Source organism: Scyliorhinus torazame, chromosome 7, assembly GCF_047496885.1.
Source record: "Scyliorhinus torazame isolate Kashiwa2021f chromosome 7, sScyTor2.1, whole genome shotgun sequence".
NCBI lineage: Eukaryota > Metazoa > Chordata > Chondrichthyes > Carcharhiniformes > Scyliorhinidae > Scyliorhinus > Scyliorhinus torazame.
The window spans coordinates 229,492,624-229,512,417 of NC_092713.1; the positions used below are offsets into that span (position 1 = coordinate 229,492,624).

The 19,794-nt window shown below is 46.1% G+C and overlaps 1 protein-coding gene across 1 annotated transcript in view; it reads left to right on the forward strand.

Moving 5' to 3' along the window:
• Positions 1-3,366: 3,366 nt before the first annotated feature.
• ubtd2 (ubiquitin domain containing 2) overlaps positions 3,367-19,794 on the forward strand; it is a 100,273-nt gene continuing 83,845 nt past the window's right edge. The window contains exon 1 of the mRNA XM_072512125.1: positions 3,367-3,697. Coding sequence (XP_072368226.1) covers positions 3,628-3,697 — 70 coding nt within the window. The 5' untranslated portion in view covers positions 3,367-3,627. The remainder of the gene's footprint in view (positions 3,698-19,794) is intronic.

Genomic DNA, 19,794 nt, shown 5'->3' on the forward strand with positions numbered 1-19,794 from the left:
CCTGGCCGGCAGGAGATTCACTCTCCTCACCGACCAACGGTCGGTAGCCTTCATGTTCGATAATGCACAGCGGGGCAAAATTAAAAATGACAAGATCTTAAGGTGGAGGATCAAGCTCTCCACCTTCAACTACGAGATCTTGTACCGTCCCGGAAAGCTGAACGAGCCGTCCGATGCCCTATCCCGCGGCACATGTGCCAACGCACAAATAGACCGTCTCCAAGCCCTCCCGAGGACCTCTGCCACCCGGGGGTCACTCGGTTCTACCATTTTATAAAGTCCCGCAAACTCCCCTACTCTGTGGAGGAGGTCCGTACAGTCACCAGGAACTGCCACATCTGGGCGGAGTGCAAACCGCACTTTTTCAGGCCGGATAGAGCGCACCTGATCAAGGCTTCCCGCCCCTTTGAACGCATCAGTCGGGATTTCAAAGGGCCCCTCCCCTCCACCGACCGCAACACATACTTCCTGAATGTGGTGGACGAGTACTCCTGTTTCCCCTTCGCCATCCCCTGCCCCGACATGACAGCGGCCACAGTCATTAAAGCCCTTGGCACCATATTCACGCTGTTCGGTTGCCCCGCATATATCCATAGCGACAGGGGGTCCTCCTTCATGAGTGACGAGCTGCGCCAGTTCCTGCTCAGCAAGGGCATAGCCTCGAGCAGGACGACCAGCTACAACCCCCGGGGGAACGGGCAAGTAGAGAGGGAGAACGGCACGGTCTGGAAGACCGTCCTACTGGCCCTACGGTCCAGGGATCTCCCAGTTTCCCGGTGGCAGGAGGTCCTCCCGGACGCTCTCCACTCCATCCGGTCGCTGCTGTGTACCACCACTAACCAAACGCCTCATGAGCGCCTCCTTGTCTTCCCCAGGAAGTCCTCCTCCGGAGCGTCACTGCCGACCTGGCTGGCAGCCCCAGGACCCATCTTGCTCCGGAAACATGTGCGGGCGCACAAGTTGGACCCGTTGGTCGAGAGGGTTCACCTCCTCCACGCGAACCCGCAGTACGCCTACGTGGCGTACCCCGACGGCCGACAGGACACGGTCTCCCTGCGAGACCTGGCGCCCGCCGGCAACACACACACCCCCCCGACACCGATCATCCCCTCCCTGCCACCGGCGCACCCCGCGACCGCCCCCTTCCCGGGAGGATCGGTCCTCCTCCCGTGCCCATCCAGGAGTAAAACAGGAACAAACACCGAAACGCTCCCGGAGACGACAACGTCTGAACAAGCACCTGCACCACCACCGGGGCTGAGGCGATCGACGAGGAAGACCGCCCGCTCGACTCGTGGCATCGGCGTGACACCAAGAATGTTGTTGGACTGTAACAAAAAATTTTTTCTCTTACTAATATTGTAAATAGTTTCACAAACCTTGTACATAGCCCAGTGTAGGGCTAAAACTGTAATAACATGCCCGAAATTTTCCTCCCAGGACCAGCCTTGTAAACCCCTACCACCATGCGAACCACCACCCCGCCGGGTTCCTTTTTAACAAGGGGTGAATGTGGTGGTATGTATTAGGGGTCATGTGGGACTGTGAAGCCGTGATGCTATTGGCTGACAGATCCCAGGTCCTGGTTGGCTGTTGACTCCTGGCTCCGCCCTGAAGGCGGAGTATAAGAACCCGAGCTTCTCCTCACCGCTTCATTCTGTTGCTGAACTGCTGGGGACAAGTCTCGCTTAATAAAGCCTCATCGACTTCATCACTACTCGTCTCTCTCGTAAGTCATTGTGCGCTACAAGGAGGTTCTGCAGAAGTGCACCATTTTCATTGAAGATCCAGTCCGTGGAACTCAGACTAGTTGTGCACTGTTGCTGGCTGGGGATCAGGTTATATCCTGGACAAAATGGAGCTGAAATTCTTCCTGAGGAAGACAGAACTTTGGAGGACTTTGTGACTGAGAGTCATGACTTATATGTTGAGTAAACTTGCCGAGCCCATTCATAAGATCAGTCTTAGATTTTTTTATTGATTTACAGGATGCGGGTATCGGTGGCTGGGCTAGCATTTGTTCTCCATCCCAAATTGCCTTGAAAAAGTGACGATGGGCTGCCTTCGCCAACCACTGCAGTCAGCGTGACCAACTGTCCTGGATTTGCTTGGTTTGTCCTGTCCCACATCCCATGTGGGGCTTACCGGTACGCCGTCATCCCAATTCCTCTGAACAGTGCAAGGAGACTGCTCAGCCTTCTCTTTCTGCTGCACAAGCATCTTTGGTGTTTGCAAACAAGGTGAGGCAACAAAAGCAATGAAACAAAAGATGTGCAGAGTCTGACAGTATTTAACTTAATTCAATGTCTCAAGGTGCACACAGGAACATTGGTAAGCAACATCTGTCACCGAATCACTTGAGGGGAAAGGAGGACAGGATTCAAACAGCATCTGAAGCAGGGCAGAGATGTTTAATATAGGAAGCTAGAGTGCAGGATCAAACTAAAGGCATGTCCACAAATAGTGGATCAAATAAAATTGGGACTGTACAAGAGGCCAGAAATGAGAAGTACCCAGATCACAGAGACTTGTGACATTGCAGGAGATTGCAGAGATAGTGTGGGATGAATCCTCGCAAGGATTGGAACAGGAAAAATAGAATTTTAAAATAGAGGCACTGCCACATTGGGAGAAGATGTAGCTCAGTGAACACAGGACAACAGGTGAATGGGACATGATGAGAGTTAAGACTAAGGTGCCAACGGTGATTGACCCTGGAGGTTTCAACACATGACTTACCCCATTAATCAGTCAACATATCCATCCTTAGACATACTGCCTTCCAATTGAAAACCAAAACCTCATTACCCAATTGAATGGTGCTTGACTGTCAGCCAAATAGCCTTTACCCACATTTTCAACAAATGCCCGTTAAAGAGAAATGTTCAAAAACATTTTTAAAACTGTTGTTTAAAGTCCTTATGATTCTTCTCCAGGGTTGCAGAATCCCTGGAGACTTCAGGCCAAACCTGAGGGTTAGCAACCCGATTAGGACATGCGCACTGGAGATAGGAGTGTATAAGATGGGTATTAAAAACTCCTTTGAAGATCACAGTAACAAAAAAACATGACCCCAAAACGCAACAGTAAAATAATTGCCAAATAATGCTGGACACAAACCCAGCACAAACAGCTCTCCAGGGCGAGCGCCGAATGGAGCTGTACGTGACGTCACGCGCATGGAGAGCGGGGAGGGGGGCGTGTCCAGTCCGGGGGCGGGGCATGCGAATGGGGGAGCCGGGACCGCGCGCGAGCGGGCGGACGGCGGGGAAAGGAGCGTGGCCGCACTCGAGAAGGAGGCGGGACTAAATGGGATGGGCGGGGGTGGCCGGGCCGAGTCTTGGTGGGCTGTGACGCTCAGGGGCAGGCGGGAGCGCGCGGGACACCTGGGCCATCGAGTCAGCGAGTGAGTGCCGCCCGGGGCACGCGCCGCGGCGCGAGTCCGTGGCGCGCGCCCGCGGGCGGGGACGCGCGGCTGAGCCAGTCAATCAGGATGTGCCGGCCGGGGAGCGGCGCGCGCGCCCGGTGGCGGGGACGCGCCGCTGAGCCAGCCATGTCTGAGTGAGTGCCGGCTGGGGCTGCGGGCCGGGTCAGTTGGTTTGTTGTAAAAGTGACAGGAGCTCACCCATGGGAGGGTGTGTGGGCACTCAGCATGATTCTTCAGGCAGCTTAAACGAGAATTCCGACGGCACAGGGGGTAAGAGAAGCCGCTGTCGTTTACTCAAGATCTCTATCTTTCTCGCTCCTTTTATTCCTGACGGGTTTTCAAGTTTTTTTTTTCAAAATTATGCAATTGGAGTTGGCTCGGTGTTTTGGGGTGACTGGCGGCGAGCGATAAAGTCTGAGTGTGGGCCTCACATGCACTCCCTCCTTCCCCTCCTCGCCCCGAGGTTGGGTGGCCGCTGAGCCCGGGGAGAATGCTGCCTCGCACCGTGGTGGCATTGTTGGGGATGTCTCCCCCCCCTTACCATGTCTCCAGCTCGGTGTAGGAACTGCAGCTGATACTGGCAGTCAAGAGGGATGCTTCCCCCGTCGAGGAAGGGGATGGGATCGGGTTCTGTCTCCAAGTCCAGGACCCGCTGTCTTTGTCTCTCACCGGCCCACATCTTAGCACTACTTTTCCTTACCTCATTTGACCCAAAATCGACACGCTCTAATCGCCGATCGAGACGTTGTCGCAGTCTTTTAGAAATTGAGTTGAAGGTTTCATGATTTCTTGCACAGTTAGCATTTTTTTTAAATACCGTATTTCCCTTTGTTCTCCTTTGTTCGTTTCTATGTTTATGCGTCTTTGCAATGTTAACAGTTTGGTTCAATGTTTTATTGTGTGGGGGGCAACTCTTTTATATTTTCAAGTATGCGTCTTTTTTTATTAAATGCAATGTAAACAGTAAAGTTGGGTCGCAGGACCCCTGAGCAATCCAAACATTGCTGCTCTTACAGCCCAAGCCTGACTTGATGATTTGGGCATCTTGTGAACTGTATAATTCAACAATACTGCACGTGTCTTGAAGTTTGGAAATAAAAACAGGACCACTCCTAAATGGAGTAAAATTTAAAAATCATTAAATAATGTAGAGGTGCCTGTATAGCAAGTGATTTAACTACCTTTTCATTCCATTGATGTTTTCACTTCGTCAAGTTGTCAGTCACCTAAAAAATGAGTAAAACTTCAGTTTATGTTGGGAAGGGGGGTTGAAATGTCATTAGGACGACATGATTGTTATCTAAAAAAGAAAGAATGGCAAACTATTTTTCATGGCTGTCAAAACTACTCCGTAAATATATCCAGAGAAGGGCTATTTTGGTATGCTGGATATCTAACTGGAGTTTTCAAATTGCAGACTTTGCATTCAAGAAAGGAAAAATATGCTGAACCATTTTATTGTTTTCTAGAAAATAATATGTACATTGTAACATTTTTCTATCACCTTTCACCACCAAACTGTCCTTCTCTTACACCCCCCCCCCCCCCCCCCCCCCACACACACACAAAAAAAACCCTTGCGGCACTCTTGCAGCTTTAGCTGAGTGTGTGACGGCCTATATTCTGAGGCTTGTTGATGCTATTCAGTGATGCACAAAATTGATCCTTACCTTCATGATTAAAAGTTCCACAGCTATACAATGCATTATCTTGCTGCTTCGGTGAAAACTGGTAACATTTATCTCACAAAAGTAGCAGATCTTATACGAACAACATTGGGATGTGAACTCAACAGGGCCTTGAATAAAAGGTCAGGCTGATGTATTTGAATTTAATACAGAACCGTTCATAATGCACATTGTTCATTAGTGGTAACTATGTAGTACTGTCATGTCAGTTGAAAATGTTATTTCTGAAAAAGATATTTCTGTGCTCCCAGTGAGAAATCTTGTTTAGGTGGATGAGAACTTTGATAACAGCATCATTTCATAACTTATGCTGTAGGCAGGTCTTACTTCAGTGCAACATTGTCACATATTCTGTAACTTGCCAAGTTCACGGTGGAGCAGATGATGAAGAAAATTAATTGTTCTAACTGCTTGTGGGCCATAATTTCCCAAAAACTACCTTCATATTGGGTAATGGACAAAAATATACATTCACCTTTTTTTGGTAGTTAATTATTTGTTTTCTTGCTTATTCTTCCTCTTGGCCGTTGATTTCTTAAATAGATAGCAATAAAGTATTCCCATTTGTGTACATCCAAAAAGATAAACCATGTACAGTAGATGCTTTTGAGGAAATGCAAATGTCTTTTTTTCAAAAAAAGGATGCTGTGGTAAGTGCTGTTAACATAGCTGGAGAAATTATTGCTATTGTATTTGAACATAGTTGTAGAGAAGTATGAGAATGCAAAATAGGAGAGAAAGGACTTTATGATTGACTGAAAGACTGACATAAAATCAAATGCTGATGGCTCTCTGAGATGTGGTAGTCCCTTTTTGTCATATTCAAACCATTTCCATGTATAATTATTATTTGGTTTGTTTTTGGAGACTTGGACATGTTTATTTTCAACAGAAATGTTTTAGTTCATGTAATTGCAATTTGAGGAAACATTTCGCTCATCTAAGGTGTAATAAATTGAGGGGGGTTGCTTTTTTTCCCCTTAAATGCAACAATTTATGGAGCAAGCAATTTACGTCAACATTATTGCTCATAATCCTGAGAGATTTTGTTTTAGCTCATTGATTGTGAATTACTTTCGGATGTTATGACTTATAACAGATGTTATGGACTAGCTGTATAAATGGGGTTTTCTTTTTGTCACTTTTGGTTTCATCATGTTTATTATTTGGTTATGTTGCCTGCAGTCCTACAGACTTAAACATTGATGTATTCCATGCAGGATTCTAGTGACTGTTAGAGGTGGTTGTGCCCATGGATATTTTATTAAAGATTCAAGAAGAATTTGGATTAGCACAGCCTAGCATATGGAATATAGGTGTAGTGGTAGACACGTCATTATCAATGTTGCAGACAATAGAATAAAGTGATTGTAAAACAATTAATAAAGTAATGAAATGTAGTGCTGAAACAGTAAATGTAAGCATACATTAATTATGCTAACACTTCACAGCACATTTGTGGCAAGTACAGCACAAAAAAAAGTGCTCATCTTTCTAATGCTCCATGGATAGGAAGCTGGCCCCAAAACTGAAAGTGTTGAAGATAGTTGCTCTGATAGGTCAAAGGTGGGGAATGGTGTTCCACAGAAATCAGTGTTGGTTCCACTGCTATTTGCCATTCATATAAACAACTTGAACTTGGAAGTATAATTTCAAAATTTGTGGATGACACCAAATTCGGGGTTATCCCTTAATAATATGGAGGACTGACACTTGATCCACCTCATTCTCACCCATCTCATTTCCCAGAACTGGATTTCCAGCAATGCCTCATTTCTCAGTGTACTGGAAAGAAAAATGTAGAAAATTCTCCTGTACCCAGGTCATAAACATTTAGAACATAGAACGATACAGCGCAGTACAGGCCCTTCGGCCCATGATGTTGCACCGACATGGGAAGTCAAAAAACAAAAGCCATCTAACCTACACTATGCCATTATCATCCATATGCTTATCCAATAAACTTTTAAATGCCCTCAATGTTGGCGAGTTCACTACTGTTGCAGGTAGGGCATTCCATGGCCTCACCACTCTTTGCGTAAAGAACCGACCTCTGACCTCTGTCCTATATCTATTACCCCTCAGTTTAAGGCTATGTCCCCCTCATGCTAGCCGTTTCCATCCGCGGGAGAAGGCTCTCACTGTCCACCCTATCTAACCCCCTGATCATTTTGTATGCCTCTATTAAGTCTCCTCTTAACCTTCTCTCTAACGAAAACAACCTCAAGTCCATCAGCCTTTCCTCATAAGATTTTCCCTCCATACCAGGCAACATCCTGGTAAATCTCCTCTGCACCCGCTCCAAAGCTTCCACGTCCTTCCTATAATGCGGTGACCAGAACTGTACGCAATACTCCAAATGCGGCCGTACCAGAGTTTTGTACAGCTGCAACATGACCTCCTGACTCCGGAATTCAATCCCTCTACCAATAAAGGCCAACACTCCATAGGCCTTCTTCACAACCCTATCAACCTGGGTGGCAACTTTCAGGGATCTATGTACATGGACACCTAGATCCCTCTGCTCTTCCACACTTCCAAGAACTTTACCATTAGCCAAATATTCCGCATTCCTGTTATTCCTTCCAAAGTGAATCACCTCACACTTCTCTACATTAAACTCCATTTGCCACCTCTCAGCCCAGCTCTGCAGCTTATCGATGTCCCTCTGTAACCTGCTACATCCTTCCGCACTGTCGACAACACCACCGACTTTAGTGTCGTCTGCAAATTTACTCACCCACCCTTCTGCGCCCTCCTCTAGGTCATTGATAAAAATGACAAACAGCAACAGCCCCAGAACAGATCCTTGTGGTATGCCACTTGTAACTGAACTCCATTCTGAACATTTCCCATCAACCACCACCCTCTGTCTTCTTTCAGCTAGCCAATTTCTGATCCACATCTCTAAATCACCCTCAATCCCCAGCCTCTTAATTTTCTGCAATAGCCTACCGTGGGGAACCTTATCAAACGCTTTACTGAAATCCATATACACCACATCAACTGCTCTACCCTCGTCTACCTGTTCAGTCACCTTCTCAAAGAACTTTTTCTTCTCCTTCCTCCTCCCTGTCTTTTTACCCTATTATCTTAATCTATATTAGGATGATTGAAGTCCTCAATTATAACTGTAATAGCTTTTGCACTTCTATATAGTTTCCTTGTAAATGTGCTCTATATCTTTCCCACTCGTTGGCCGATAGAATACCCCAATTGTAATGATGCCTATTGCTTCCTAGCTCTAATCTAATAGATTTGGTCCTTGACCCCTCTAAGACATCCTCTCCAATAATTAATAGTCTCCTTAATCAATACTTCCATTCTTCTTCCTTTCTTTCCTTCCCTATGTTTCCTGAACACCTTGTATCCAGGAATATTTAGTACCCAGGCCTTCTCTCTTATGAGCTAGGTTTCCATTATCACCACCACAATATCATATATCCACTTAGCTATCTGAGGTTGCAGCTCACCAACTTAATGTTCCTCAAACATGCACTGTAACCTAATTTAGACCTTATTGAATTGCATCTTGCTATGACCCCACTACCTTACTATTTCTTACCCTAGTGCTTTCTATCCCTATTCTTTGTCCACCTTGTTTTCTTTTCTCCTGTTTCATTTAATTTCTCACTATCTCCCTCCGACCAACTTAGTTAATTGTGTATATCAATATGTATGATTAAACCATGCACTGCATGTATTTTAATCACATGGATACATGATATTTTGAATGTCTGTCCTGCTTAAATAAGGAAGTACATAACAATAGTTGGAGGACTGACATTTTCAGTGGAGAAACATACATTTTGTATGAGGAACAAGATTAGGCCATTTCATCCCTCGAACCGGTTACACACCATTCAATGAGATCATGATTGACCTGTGACCTAACTCCATATACTCGTCTTTGGCCATCTTCCTTATTACACATGTCCAACAAAAATACATCAATCTCAGTTTTTAAATTAACAATTGATCTAGCACCAAACTTTTAATGCCCTTTTGTATGTAGAAGTATTTCCAAATTTAACTCTTGAGAGGTCTAGAATTTTTTTAATATGCTACGCAGTCCAAGCTTCATCTTGAAGACTTTTAATCTCTCTTCATAATTCAACCTCATGGGATTTATTAACACCTGATATTATACAGTTTCAATTATGAAACCACAAGACATAGGAGCAGAAGTAGGCCATTTGACCCATCGAGTCTGTTCCCCCATTTGATGAGATCATGACTGATCTGAAATGATAATCCTCAACTCCACTTTCCCGCCTTATCCCCATAACTCTTGATTCCTTTACTGATTAAGAATCTGTCTATCTCAGAGGTACCTATTTGAGATCCTGGAATGGTTTGGGTTCAGCCCAAAGTTTGTGACGTGGGTGCGTTTGCTGTATGTGGCCCCGGTGGCGAGTGTACAGACAAATGAGATGAGTTCACAGAGTTTTGGGTTGCACAGGGGAACAAGGCAAGGGTGTCCGCTATCGCCACTGTTGTTCACACTGGCAGTAGATCCCTTGCCGTAGGGGGTCAGTGGAGTGGCAGGGGATCGTGAAGAGGAGTAGGAAACACCAGGTGTCGCTGTACACAGACAACCTGTTGCTGTTCGTGTCGGATCCACTGGAGAGTATGAGGAGAATTATGGATATACTGGAGAGGTTCCGGGCCTTCTCGGGATAGAAGTGGAATGTCAGAAAGAGTGAGCAGTTTCCGATGAATGCAGTGGGTCGGGGAGCCAATCTAGAGCCATTGTCATTTGGGGTAGCCAGGGACAGGTTCAGGTGTTTGGGGGTCCAGGTGATGGGGGAGTGGGCGACAATGCATAAGTGGAATCTGACAATGTTGGTGGAGGAGGTATGGGGGGATTTTAGGAGGTGGGATACACTGCACCTGACACTGGTGGGGAGAGTCCAGGTGGTTAAGATGAAGGTGCTGCCGAGGTTCCTGTTTGTATTCCAGACCCTCCTGATCGTTATCCCCAAGGCCTTTTTCCGGAAATTGGACGCAGCGATCTCGGAGTTTATATGGGCGGAGAAGGTACCAAGGGTAAAGAGGGCCCTGTTACAAATGCAGAGGCAGAAAGGGGGGGTTGGCGCTATCAAACCTACTGCATTACTACTGGGCGGAGAAGGTGAGACGGTGATGCAAAGGAGAGGGGTTAGAGTGGATTAGGATTGAGAAGGAGTTCTGTAGAGGGTCCAGCCTGAGGCCCATGTTAACGGCGTCGCTTCCACTGGTGCCACTGAGCCTGGTGGTGCAGTCCACAATCCGGTTGTGGAACCAGTTGAGGAGACACTTTAGGATGGAGGGAATGTTGGTGCTGACACCGCTGTGTGTAAACCACCGGTTTAAGCCGGGGGAGCTGGATTGCGTGTATAGGAAGTGGAGGGTAGCAGGGCTAGTGAGGTTGAGGGATACTTAAGTTTGCAGATCTGGAAGAGCTGTGGTAGGGGGTGGAGCTGTCGAAGAGAAGTGGATTCAAGTATATACAAGTGAGGGACTTTACACGGAAGGAATGGAGAGGGTTTCCCTAGCTGCTAGGGAATAACCTGCTGGAGCGGTTGCTGCTCCCAGATGTGGAAGAGGAGGGCAGAGTTGGTGATATAAATGGTTGGCTGGGGGAGCACAAGTGGTGAAGATCAAGAATAAATGGGAGGGGGAGGGATAGATAGGTTGGAGAGTGTGGACTGAGGCGATGCATAGGCTAAATTCGACCTCGTGCGTGAAGATTAGCTTGATTCAATTCAAGTGATGCACAGGGTGCATATGTCCCGGGCGAGGATGAGTGGGTTCTTCCAGGGGGTGGCAGACAAGTGTGGATAAGGGCCAGTGAATCATGCATGCATGTTCTGGGGCTGTGGGACGTTGGAGAGATACTGGGAGGCGATATTCGGGACATTAGTGAAGACTGTGGGGTAGAGGTCAGGCCTGATCCAATGGTGGCAATCTTTGGGGTATCGGAAATGCAGGAGCTGATGAAGGGGAGGAGGGCCGGTCATGGCCTTCAGCTGGAAAAGATCAAGTTCAAGTTGAGGGGATCAGCGAGGGTTTTGAGACACGGTGGGGCCTGTTCATGACAACATTTGAGGAACTGTTTGTTGCGGGGTGGGAGGGGGTGAAAAAGTGGAAACATTGTACAAACTATGAACTGTGGGTGTATTGACAATGTTATTGATTTGTATTTTTGAATATGTTTGGAATAAAATACATTTAAAAACCTCCACAGCTCTCTGTGGTAAAGAATTCCACAAAGTTACAACCCTCAGAGAAACAAATTCCTCCTCATTTCTGTCTTAAATGGGCAATCCCTTACTCTTTGATTATGCCCCCAGTCCTAGACTCTCCCACAAAGGGAAACAACCTTGCAGCATCTACCTTGTCAACCCCCATGAGAACCTTGTATGTCTCAATAAGGTCGCCTCTCATTCTTCTCAACTCCAATAGATACCAGCCTAACCTACTTGATCTGTCCCCTTAAGAAAATCCTTCTTACATGGAATCAACTCAGTGAACCTTCTCTCTACTCAATGCAGTACATCTTTCCTTAGATAAGGGGACCAAAACTGCTCACAGTATTAGAATGTAGTTTAACTTGTGCATTGTATAGTCTTAGCAAGACATCCCTATTTTTTATACTCCATTCCCTTTGCGATCAAGGCCAACATTTCATTTGCTTTCCCTTATACCTGCTGAATTTGCATGCTAGCTTTTTGTGATTTATGCAGGAGGACGCCCCAATCCCTCAGAGCTGTAGCTTTCTGTAGACTTTCTCCATTCAAATAATATTCAGCTCCTTTATTCTTCCTGCCATTCACATTTTTCACATTCCATCTGCCAAGTGTTTGCTCACTCACTTAACCAGCTTCATAGCATTTTATCTGAATGAAAAATCAAATTTAATATGAATCAACTTGTAAGTTTTTGTTGTTTGTTCATTTGTCTGCAGGTAAATGTGCATGGTAGAATTACAAAGCGGAAGTCAAACGTTTCTTGTCACCTTGAAATATTTTGGTTACAATATGCTGAGCATATTTTGGAGTTCCAGCAATTCCATTTACAAAGGCTGTTACATTGATATTGTTGCCTCGTCGTGTTTTTAAAATTAATTCTTAATGAAACTGCAGTCAGGATATATTTCTCTTAGAACTTGTACATGCATTGACTTAATTTGTCATTTGATGCCACATGGCTTTCTATGGGGATATACCAAGAAATAATTATGTAATCACGTTAAAATGTAATGATTTATTTCAGTGGGCCTTTACGATCTGAATTGAACTACTGATATATTTTTTGCAGTGTCAACAATCTAGTTACTAAGCTACTCATGATTAAAATTATGAGCTTTTTGTTTACTGTGCTGTTGAAACAGTGTCGGTACCTGTATGGCACTCACAAGACATGTGGAGAGGCATTTGGATACTTTCCTTTGAGTTCGACAAAGGTTAATGGATTTCTACCGTGATATGTTTGAAGATTAGATTCCATGTCATGTGTTGGCTTTATTTTCTTGTACTTGTGGTGCTCTGCCACTGCTGATACTTTGAAGAGAATGTAGCAATAATGCTCATTGTTTCATTCAGGTTAAGCTGCTTTTTACATTGCATTGTTAGCAATGGAGAATACTATAGCTGCCGTTTTCTTATTTTACTGAGCAGTCTTATCGCAAATTAATTGCATGTGGGGCTTATTATTTTTGGCATGCTAAGATATAATAAAATTAACAAGAAAAGGCCAGGAAGTCCATATTCGCATAGTCCAAATTATGCACACCATAACCCTTCCACCACCCCAACAAACCAACTAGCCACACAATCTCTTAAGCTAAATCCCCTGTAACCCCTCAAGCAACAGGTTCCTAGAATCTACTATAACTGAGAGACATATCTACAATACTCTACCTATCTTTTATATCTAGTGAGACAGCCATGGTCAGAAATCCTTCCAGCTCTCTTTTTGATGTTTGCATTCACTGTAAAATAACTTCTTCTCTAAGTCAAGGACTCTCTGTGAAAAGAAACACCTCCTGGCATCTAATCTAGTATTTTGCTTATGTAAATCACACTTGGTCTATCACCCGATGCTTGCTGGCCTACATTGGCTTCCACTCCACCACTCCACCAAAAACAACTACTATAGGGAGAAGGGAGCTAAAGTTTTACAAGTCTGGATGACTCTTTGTCAAGATTCTTTGTCATCCAGACTCGAAACATTAGTTCCCTTCTCTCTCCACAGATGCTGTCAGACCTGCTGAGATCATTCAGCAGTTTCTGTTTTTGTTTCAAATTCAAGCATCCGCAGTAAATTGCTTTTAACTACTATATGACTTTTAAGGTAGTAAATCGAACTAAGCCACATCACAGGAGCACTGTCAAACATTTTGACTCTGAATCACAAAGGCAGGTCAGGGCAAATTAACAATAGCTTTCTCAAAAAGCTAGTAAGGAGCATATTAAAGGAAATAGAGAGAAACCTAGAGGTTTGGGAGGCCGAAGGTACAACCACTAATGATGAGTATCAAAAATCAGGGATGCACAAGAGACCAGAGTTGGGAGTGTAGATGTCGGCCTAGAAGTGATCACACTGATTTTTTTAATAAATGTTTTTTATTGGGTTTTTCGAACATAGTATATTTACAGGTGTACACAAAGAAGAGAGATGGGGGGAAAAAAGAGAAGGTAATACAAAGAAGATAAAAACAACAATGCTATATAATTAGCAAGATCACGTAAATAAAAAGTAAAAAACAGGGTGTGGGGAGGTAAAAACTGGGGAAGTGTATATACATTGAGATACTGGAAAGACAATCTAGATACTGGAAAGGGTCATACTTGTATACATGTCTTGAGGGGTGTGGCGGGGGGGGGGGGGGGGTGAGAGCCTCCCCTTTTCTTTTTTTTAAAGAGTACATACAACACCAGTAATATAAAATAGATCTGGGTGTGGGTGGCACCCCCGATGTTGCTTGTTTCTCCCGATCGGTTTTCGCTGTTGTGCGTTTGCCTCTGCTTCGGCCGTTCATCGTTTCCGCCTCTTATACTTTCTTGCTCTCTGTCACTGTGTTCGTCATGGTCTTTGTCCTTTCCTGTGCTCTCCTTCCTGTTTGTGTTCCCTCGTCTTTCCCCCCTCTCTGGTTCCCCTCTTGTTCTTTTCCCCCTGCCTTTCCTTCTTCTGAGGAAGCCATCATCCAACCCTCGGATGGCGAATTTGATTTTCTCCATTTGGAGAAATTCTGATAGGTCGGACAGCCAGTCTGCAGCTTTGGGTGGTGCTGCTGACCGCCAGCCGAGCAGGATTCTACAGCGGGCGATCAGGGAGGCAAAAGCAAGGGCGTCCGCCCTCCTCCCCATGAATAGATCTGGCTGGTCTGATACCTCAAAGACGGACATTTTCGGGCACGGCTCCACCCTCACCCCAACCACTTTGGCCATTGCCTCGAAGAAGGCTGCCCAATAGCCAGTAAGTCTAGGGCAAGACCAAAACATCTGGGCGTGGTTGGACAGGCTTCCTTGGCACCGTTCACATCCGTCCTCCACCTCCGGGAAGAACCTACTCATTCGGGTTCTTGTTAAGTGGGCTCTATGTACCACCTTTAGTTGCATTAGGTTGAGTCTCGCGCACATGGAGGTGGAGTTGACTCGATGCAGTGTTTCACTCCAGAGTCCCCACCCTGTTTCGAGCCCCAGGTCGTCTTCCCATTTCTTCCTTTTTGCGTTCAGTAGGGTGTCGGCCCTCTCTACCAGTTGGTCGTACATGTCGCTACAGTTTCCTTTACCTGGAATGTTTGCGTCTAGTAACTCCTCCAGTAGTGTCTGTCGTGGTGGTCGTGGGTACATCCTTGTCTCCTTCCGTTGGAGGTTTTTGAGCTGCAGTAACCTTAGTTTGTTGTCCCTAGCTAGTTGAAATCTCTCCGTCAGTTCGGCCTGTGTTGTGACCCTGCTGTCGGTGTATAGATCCCTAACTGTCAGTGTCCCCCCGTCCTGTCTCCACCTTTTGAGGATAACGTCGGTGAGTGCTAGTGTGAACCTGTGGTTAATGCAGATGGGGACTTTGTCGGACATTTCAGTCAGGTCAAATTGCTGCCGTAGTTGGTTCCAGGTCTGGAGGGTGGCTACCACCACTGGGCTGCTGGAGTGTTTTTTGGGTGGGGATGGGAGTGCCGCCGTGGCGAGGGCCCAGAGCGACATCCCCCTGCAGGAGGCCGCTCCGTGCGCACTCACTCGGCCTCTGGCTCCTTAATCCATCCCCTTACTCGTTCGGCTTTGGCCGCCCAGTTGTAGTATTGTAGGTTTGGGAGGGCCAGCCCTCCCCTGGACTTCGTTTTCTGCAGGACCTTCTTTGAGATCCTAGCATGCTTTCTCTTCCCCCCCCCCCCCCCCCCCCCCCCCCCCCCCCCCCCCCACAAACGCCATGATTAGTTTGTCCACTGAGTTGAAAAAGGCCTTGGGGCTATAGATAAGAATGGATCTCAGTAGGAAGAGGTACCTGGGCAGCACGTTCATTTTGATTGTCTGTACTCTCCCCGTGAGGGAGAGTGGGAGTGTGTTCCATCTCTGCAGGTCCTTTTTAACTTCCTCTGTCAGACCGGTCAGGTACCATTTTTGGATCCCCGTCCAGTCGTGAGCGATTTGGATCCCCAGGTAGCGGAATTTGTGTCGGGCTTGCTTAAACAGCAGTCCCACTAGTGCTGCCCCTCCTCCTTGTGGGTTCACTGGGAACATAAGAACTAGGAACAGGAGTAGGCCATCTGGCCCCTCGAGCCTGCTCCGCCATTTAATGAGATCATGGCTGATCTTTGTGGACTCAGCTCCACTCTCCGGCCCGTACGCCATATCCCCGAATCCCTTTACTCTTTAGAAAGGTATCTATCTTTTTCTTAAAAACGTTTAAAGAAGGAGCCTCAACTGCTTCACTGGGCAAGGAATTCCAGAGATTCACAACCCTTTGGGTGAAGAAGTTCCTCCTACACTCCGTCCTAAATCTACTTCCCCTTATTTTGAGGCTATGCCCCCTAGTTCTGCTTTCCCCGACCAGTGGAAACAACCTGCCCGCATCTATCCTATCTATTCCCTTCATAATTTTATATGTTTCAATAAGATCCCCCCGCATCCTTCTAAACTCCAACGAGTAGAGTCCCAGTCTACTCAACCTCTCGTCATAATCTAACCCCCTCAACTCTGGGATCAACCTAGTGAATCTCCTCTGCACTCCCTCCAGTGCCAATATGTCCTTTCTCAGGTAAGGAGACCAAAACTGAACACACTACTCCAGATGCGGCCTCACCAACACCCTATACAATTGCAGCATAACCTCCCTAGTCTTGAACTCCATCCCTCTAGCAATGAAAGACAAAACTCGATTAGCCTTCTTAATCACCTGTTGCACCTGCACACCAACTTTTTGCGACTCGTGCACCAGCACACCCAGGTCCCTCTGCACAGCAGCATGTTTTAACAACTTGCCGTTTAAATAATAATCCATTTTGCTGTTATTCCTCCCAAAATGGATAGCCTCACACTTGGCAAGATTGAATTCCATCTGCCAGACTCCTGGACTTGCGGTCTTGGAATCTCCCAGTTTCCCACTGGCAGGAGCTCCTCCCCGACGCGCTCCACTCCATTAGGTCACATCTTTGCAGAGCCAAGAACAAGACCCCCTCATGACCGCCTATTTGTTTTCCCAAGGAAATCCACCTCTGGGGTCTCGCTTCCAGCCTGGCTGAAGACACCGGGGCCCCTCCGGAAACACATGAGGAGCCATAAGTCCAACCCCCTGGTCGCGAGGGTCCAGCTCCTTCATGCCAACCCCCAGTATGTATACGTGGCGTACCCCGACGGCCGACAAGATACGGTCTCCCTCCGGGACCTGGCACCCACGCAGGATCCCCTACGACCATCCCCAACCTACCCCGAACAGTGCCCCCGCCCCTACATGGCCTCCCACACCCCCTCGTATACCCTCTCTTTCTCCCCCCCCCCCCCCCCCCCCCCATCGCTGGCCTACAGGGATGAAGCTCCAGAAGACACGCTCCCAGAGTCCACATCGACGAGTTTAACACCCATGCCCGCACCGACTAGTTCGACACCCGTGCCCGCTGCGAAACCAGAGTTCAGGCGATCGTAGCGCAAGATCAGGGCGCCAGACAGACTCAACCAGACAGCCCTTCACCCCCGCTGGACTTAAATTTTTTAACAGGGGGGTGAATGTGGTGAACGTATTATGGCAACCATTCACCACTGCATTGCATTGTACTATGTTGTTGCCCTTGGGGGCTCCACCTATGGACCATTGTATTGTATTACACCGCTTGTATCATGTTGGTGCCCTTGTGGGCTCTGCCCCTGGCCCCGCCCCCTTGAGGGGAGGTATATAGAGCAGCTGCCCTGTCGGCAGCTCTCAGTGCAGAGCAGTCGCAGGCAGGCACTGTTCTAGTTGATTAAAGCCACTGTTCACTTCAACTCTCTGTCTCGTGTGAATTGATGGTCGCATCAGGGACCAAAATTGTACACCGTATTCTAAATGCGGCCTTATTATTTGTACAGTTGCAGCAACACCCCTTTACTTTTATATTCCAGCCCCCTTGAAATAAAAAACTTTCCATTTGCCTTCCCTATTAACTTTTGCATCCATAATAAGGATGTAAATACAAACTGTTGCTGAAGTCTGTGCTATTGTATAATAAATGCTGTAGCTCTTGAAGCCTGTTAGGCTCTCTCAGCCTATTGCATGTGTCAGCCATGGATCAGTTGGTAGCACTCTTGTCTCTGAGTCAAAACATTCAGAATTCAAGTCCCACTTCAAGGCTTGAACACAAAAAACAAGGCTAAAATCCCAATGTTGTAATGAGAAAGTGCTGCCATCATTCTGATGAGGCATCAAACCAAGATCCCACCTGACCAAAGTTAGCAAAATACTGCAGATGCAGGAGTCTGAAACAAACAACACTGGAAAGACGCATCAGGTCTGGCAGCATCTGTAGGGAGAGAAGCTGTCAGACCTGCTCTGTTTTTCCAGCATTCACTTTTGTCCCACCTGACTTCTTATGTGAATGTAAAAGATCCTGTGGAACTTTTTAAAAGAATAGCAAGGGACTTATTTTGGCCAATATTTACCCCTCAATCACCATCACAGAAACAAATTATCTGGTCATGGTTACACTGCTGTTTGTTGCAGTGTTTGCTGAACAAATTGACGACCTGTGACTATACTTCAAAAGTAATTAACGGGCTGTAAAACGCTTTGAGGCGTCTGGTGGTCATGAAATGTGTTATATGAATACAAGTTTTTCTCCATTTTTTTTTATTGTTACAACAAAATCCCTTTAATGTTCCTCCTTTGAAATATTATCAAAACCTCTAGTATCCACAATCACGGGATCAAAACAAGATGCAGTGGCCCAGCATTTTCCATTCTGGGTGCGAATTGTGGTTAAAAGTATGCTAGTTTTCTGAAGTGAAGTTCTGGTTCAAGATTCTGCGCAAACCTATTTGCATAATCATACACGTAAAATTTTCTATGAACCAGCACACTAGACAACATTTTAGAATGTAATTTTTTTCTCATAATCTGTGATATTTGGTAACCTGTTGCAGTTTTATTAATACAGTCAAATGGGTTTGTCACAAAAAGCACATTTAGTATGTCCAGTCACCATCTATGGGTGACCTGATATTAGATAACACAAAATTACTGGAAAAAATACTACTATTTACCACTTCCTTCAGTGGACACTAATCAGGTTTTTAAAAATTTACTGTAATCTTTTTAAAAGGTGCCTATTGTCCTTCATTCCTGAAGAAAGCTTTTATTTAAAATGAACATAATTGGTGGAAACTTGCCATGGTAATTAATTTTTATCTGTGCGGGACCTAGTTCCAGCACAACTTTTTAAACCATTGTCAAAGATTACAGAAACCTGATTTGCATTGCAAGTCGTGGTTTGCACTTGAAATTCCTCCAACTTTTGCTGATTTGTCAATTTTCCGAAACTCTATCCAGATTATGAATGAGGTCTGCAAAGACAGGGTAGTATTTGCTCTTTTGTACTTAATTGTCCTTGTGATGACTCCTAGCATCTGTTTGTTTTAGCAGGAGCCTTGCAGCTGATGCTCAAGTCATTTCAAGTTCAATAATACCTGGGTCCTTCTACCACTCTACAAACGTAACATTTCAGCCCTTGCTGGTCATGACAATTCGGCCAGTGCAAATGCTCAAACTGCTGAACTCATGACATTGCATCACAATATTGCCTCTCAAATGTGAGCTCCAGGTGCCTGATTAGCACATTTACTGGCCCCAGGAATACTGGCAACTGTTGAGAACATCTATTTAATTTAAAAATGATGGCTTCTTGAGGGTAGCACAAGTGGATAGCACTGTGGCTTCACAGCGCCGGGGTCCCAGGTTCGATTCCCTGCTGGGTCACTGCCTGTGCGGAGTCTGCCCGTTCTTCCCGTGTCTGCGTAGGTTTCCTCCGGGTGCTCCGGTTTCCTCCCACAGTCCAAAGACGTGCAGGTTAGGTGGATTGGCCATGATAAATTGCCCTTCGTGACCAAAAAGGTTAGGAGGGGTTATTGGGTTACGGGGCTAGTGGGCTTAAGTGGGCCGGTGGAGATTTGCTGGGCCGAATGGCCTCCTTCTGCACTGTTCTATGTTCTGGATTGTCAGTAAAAAAGG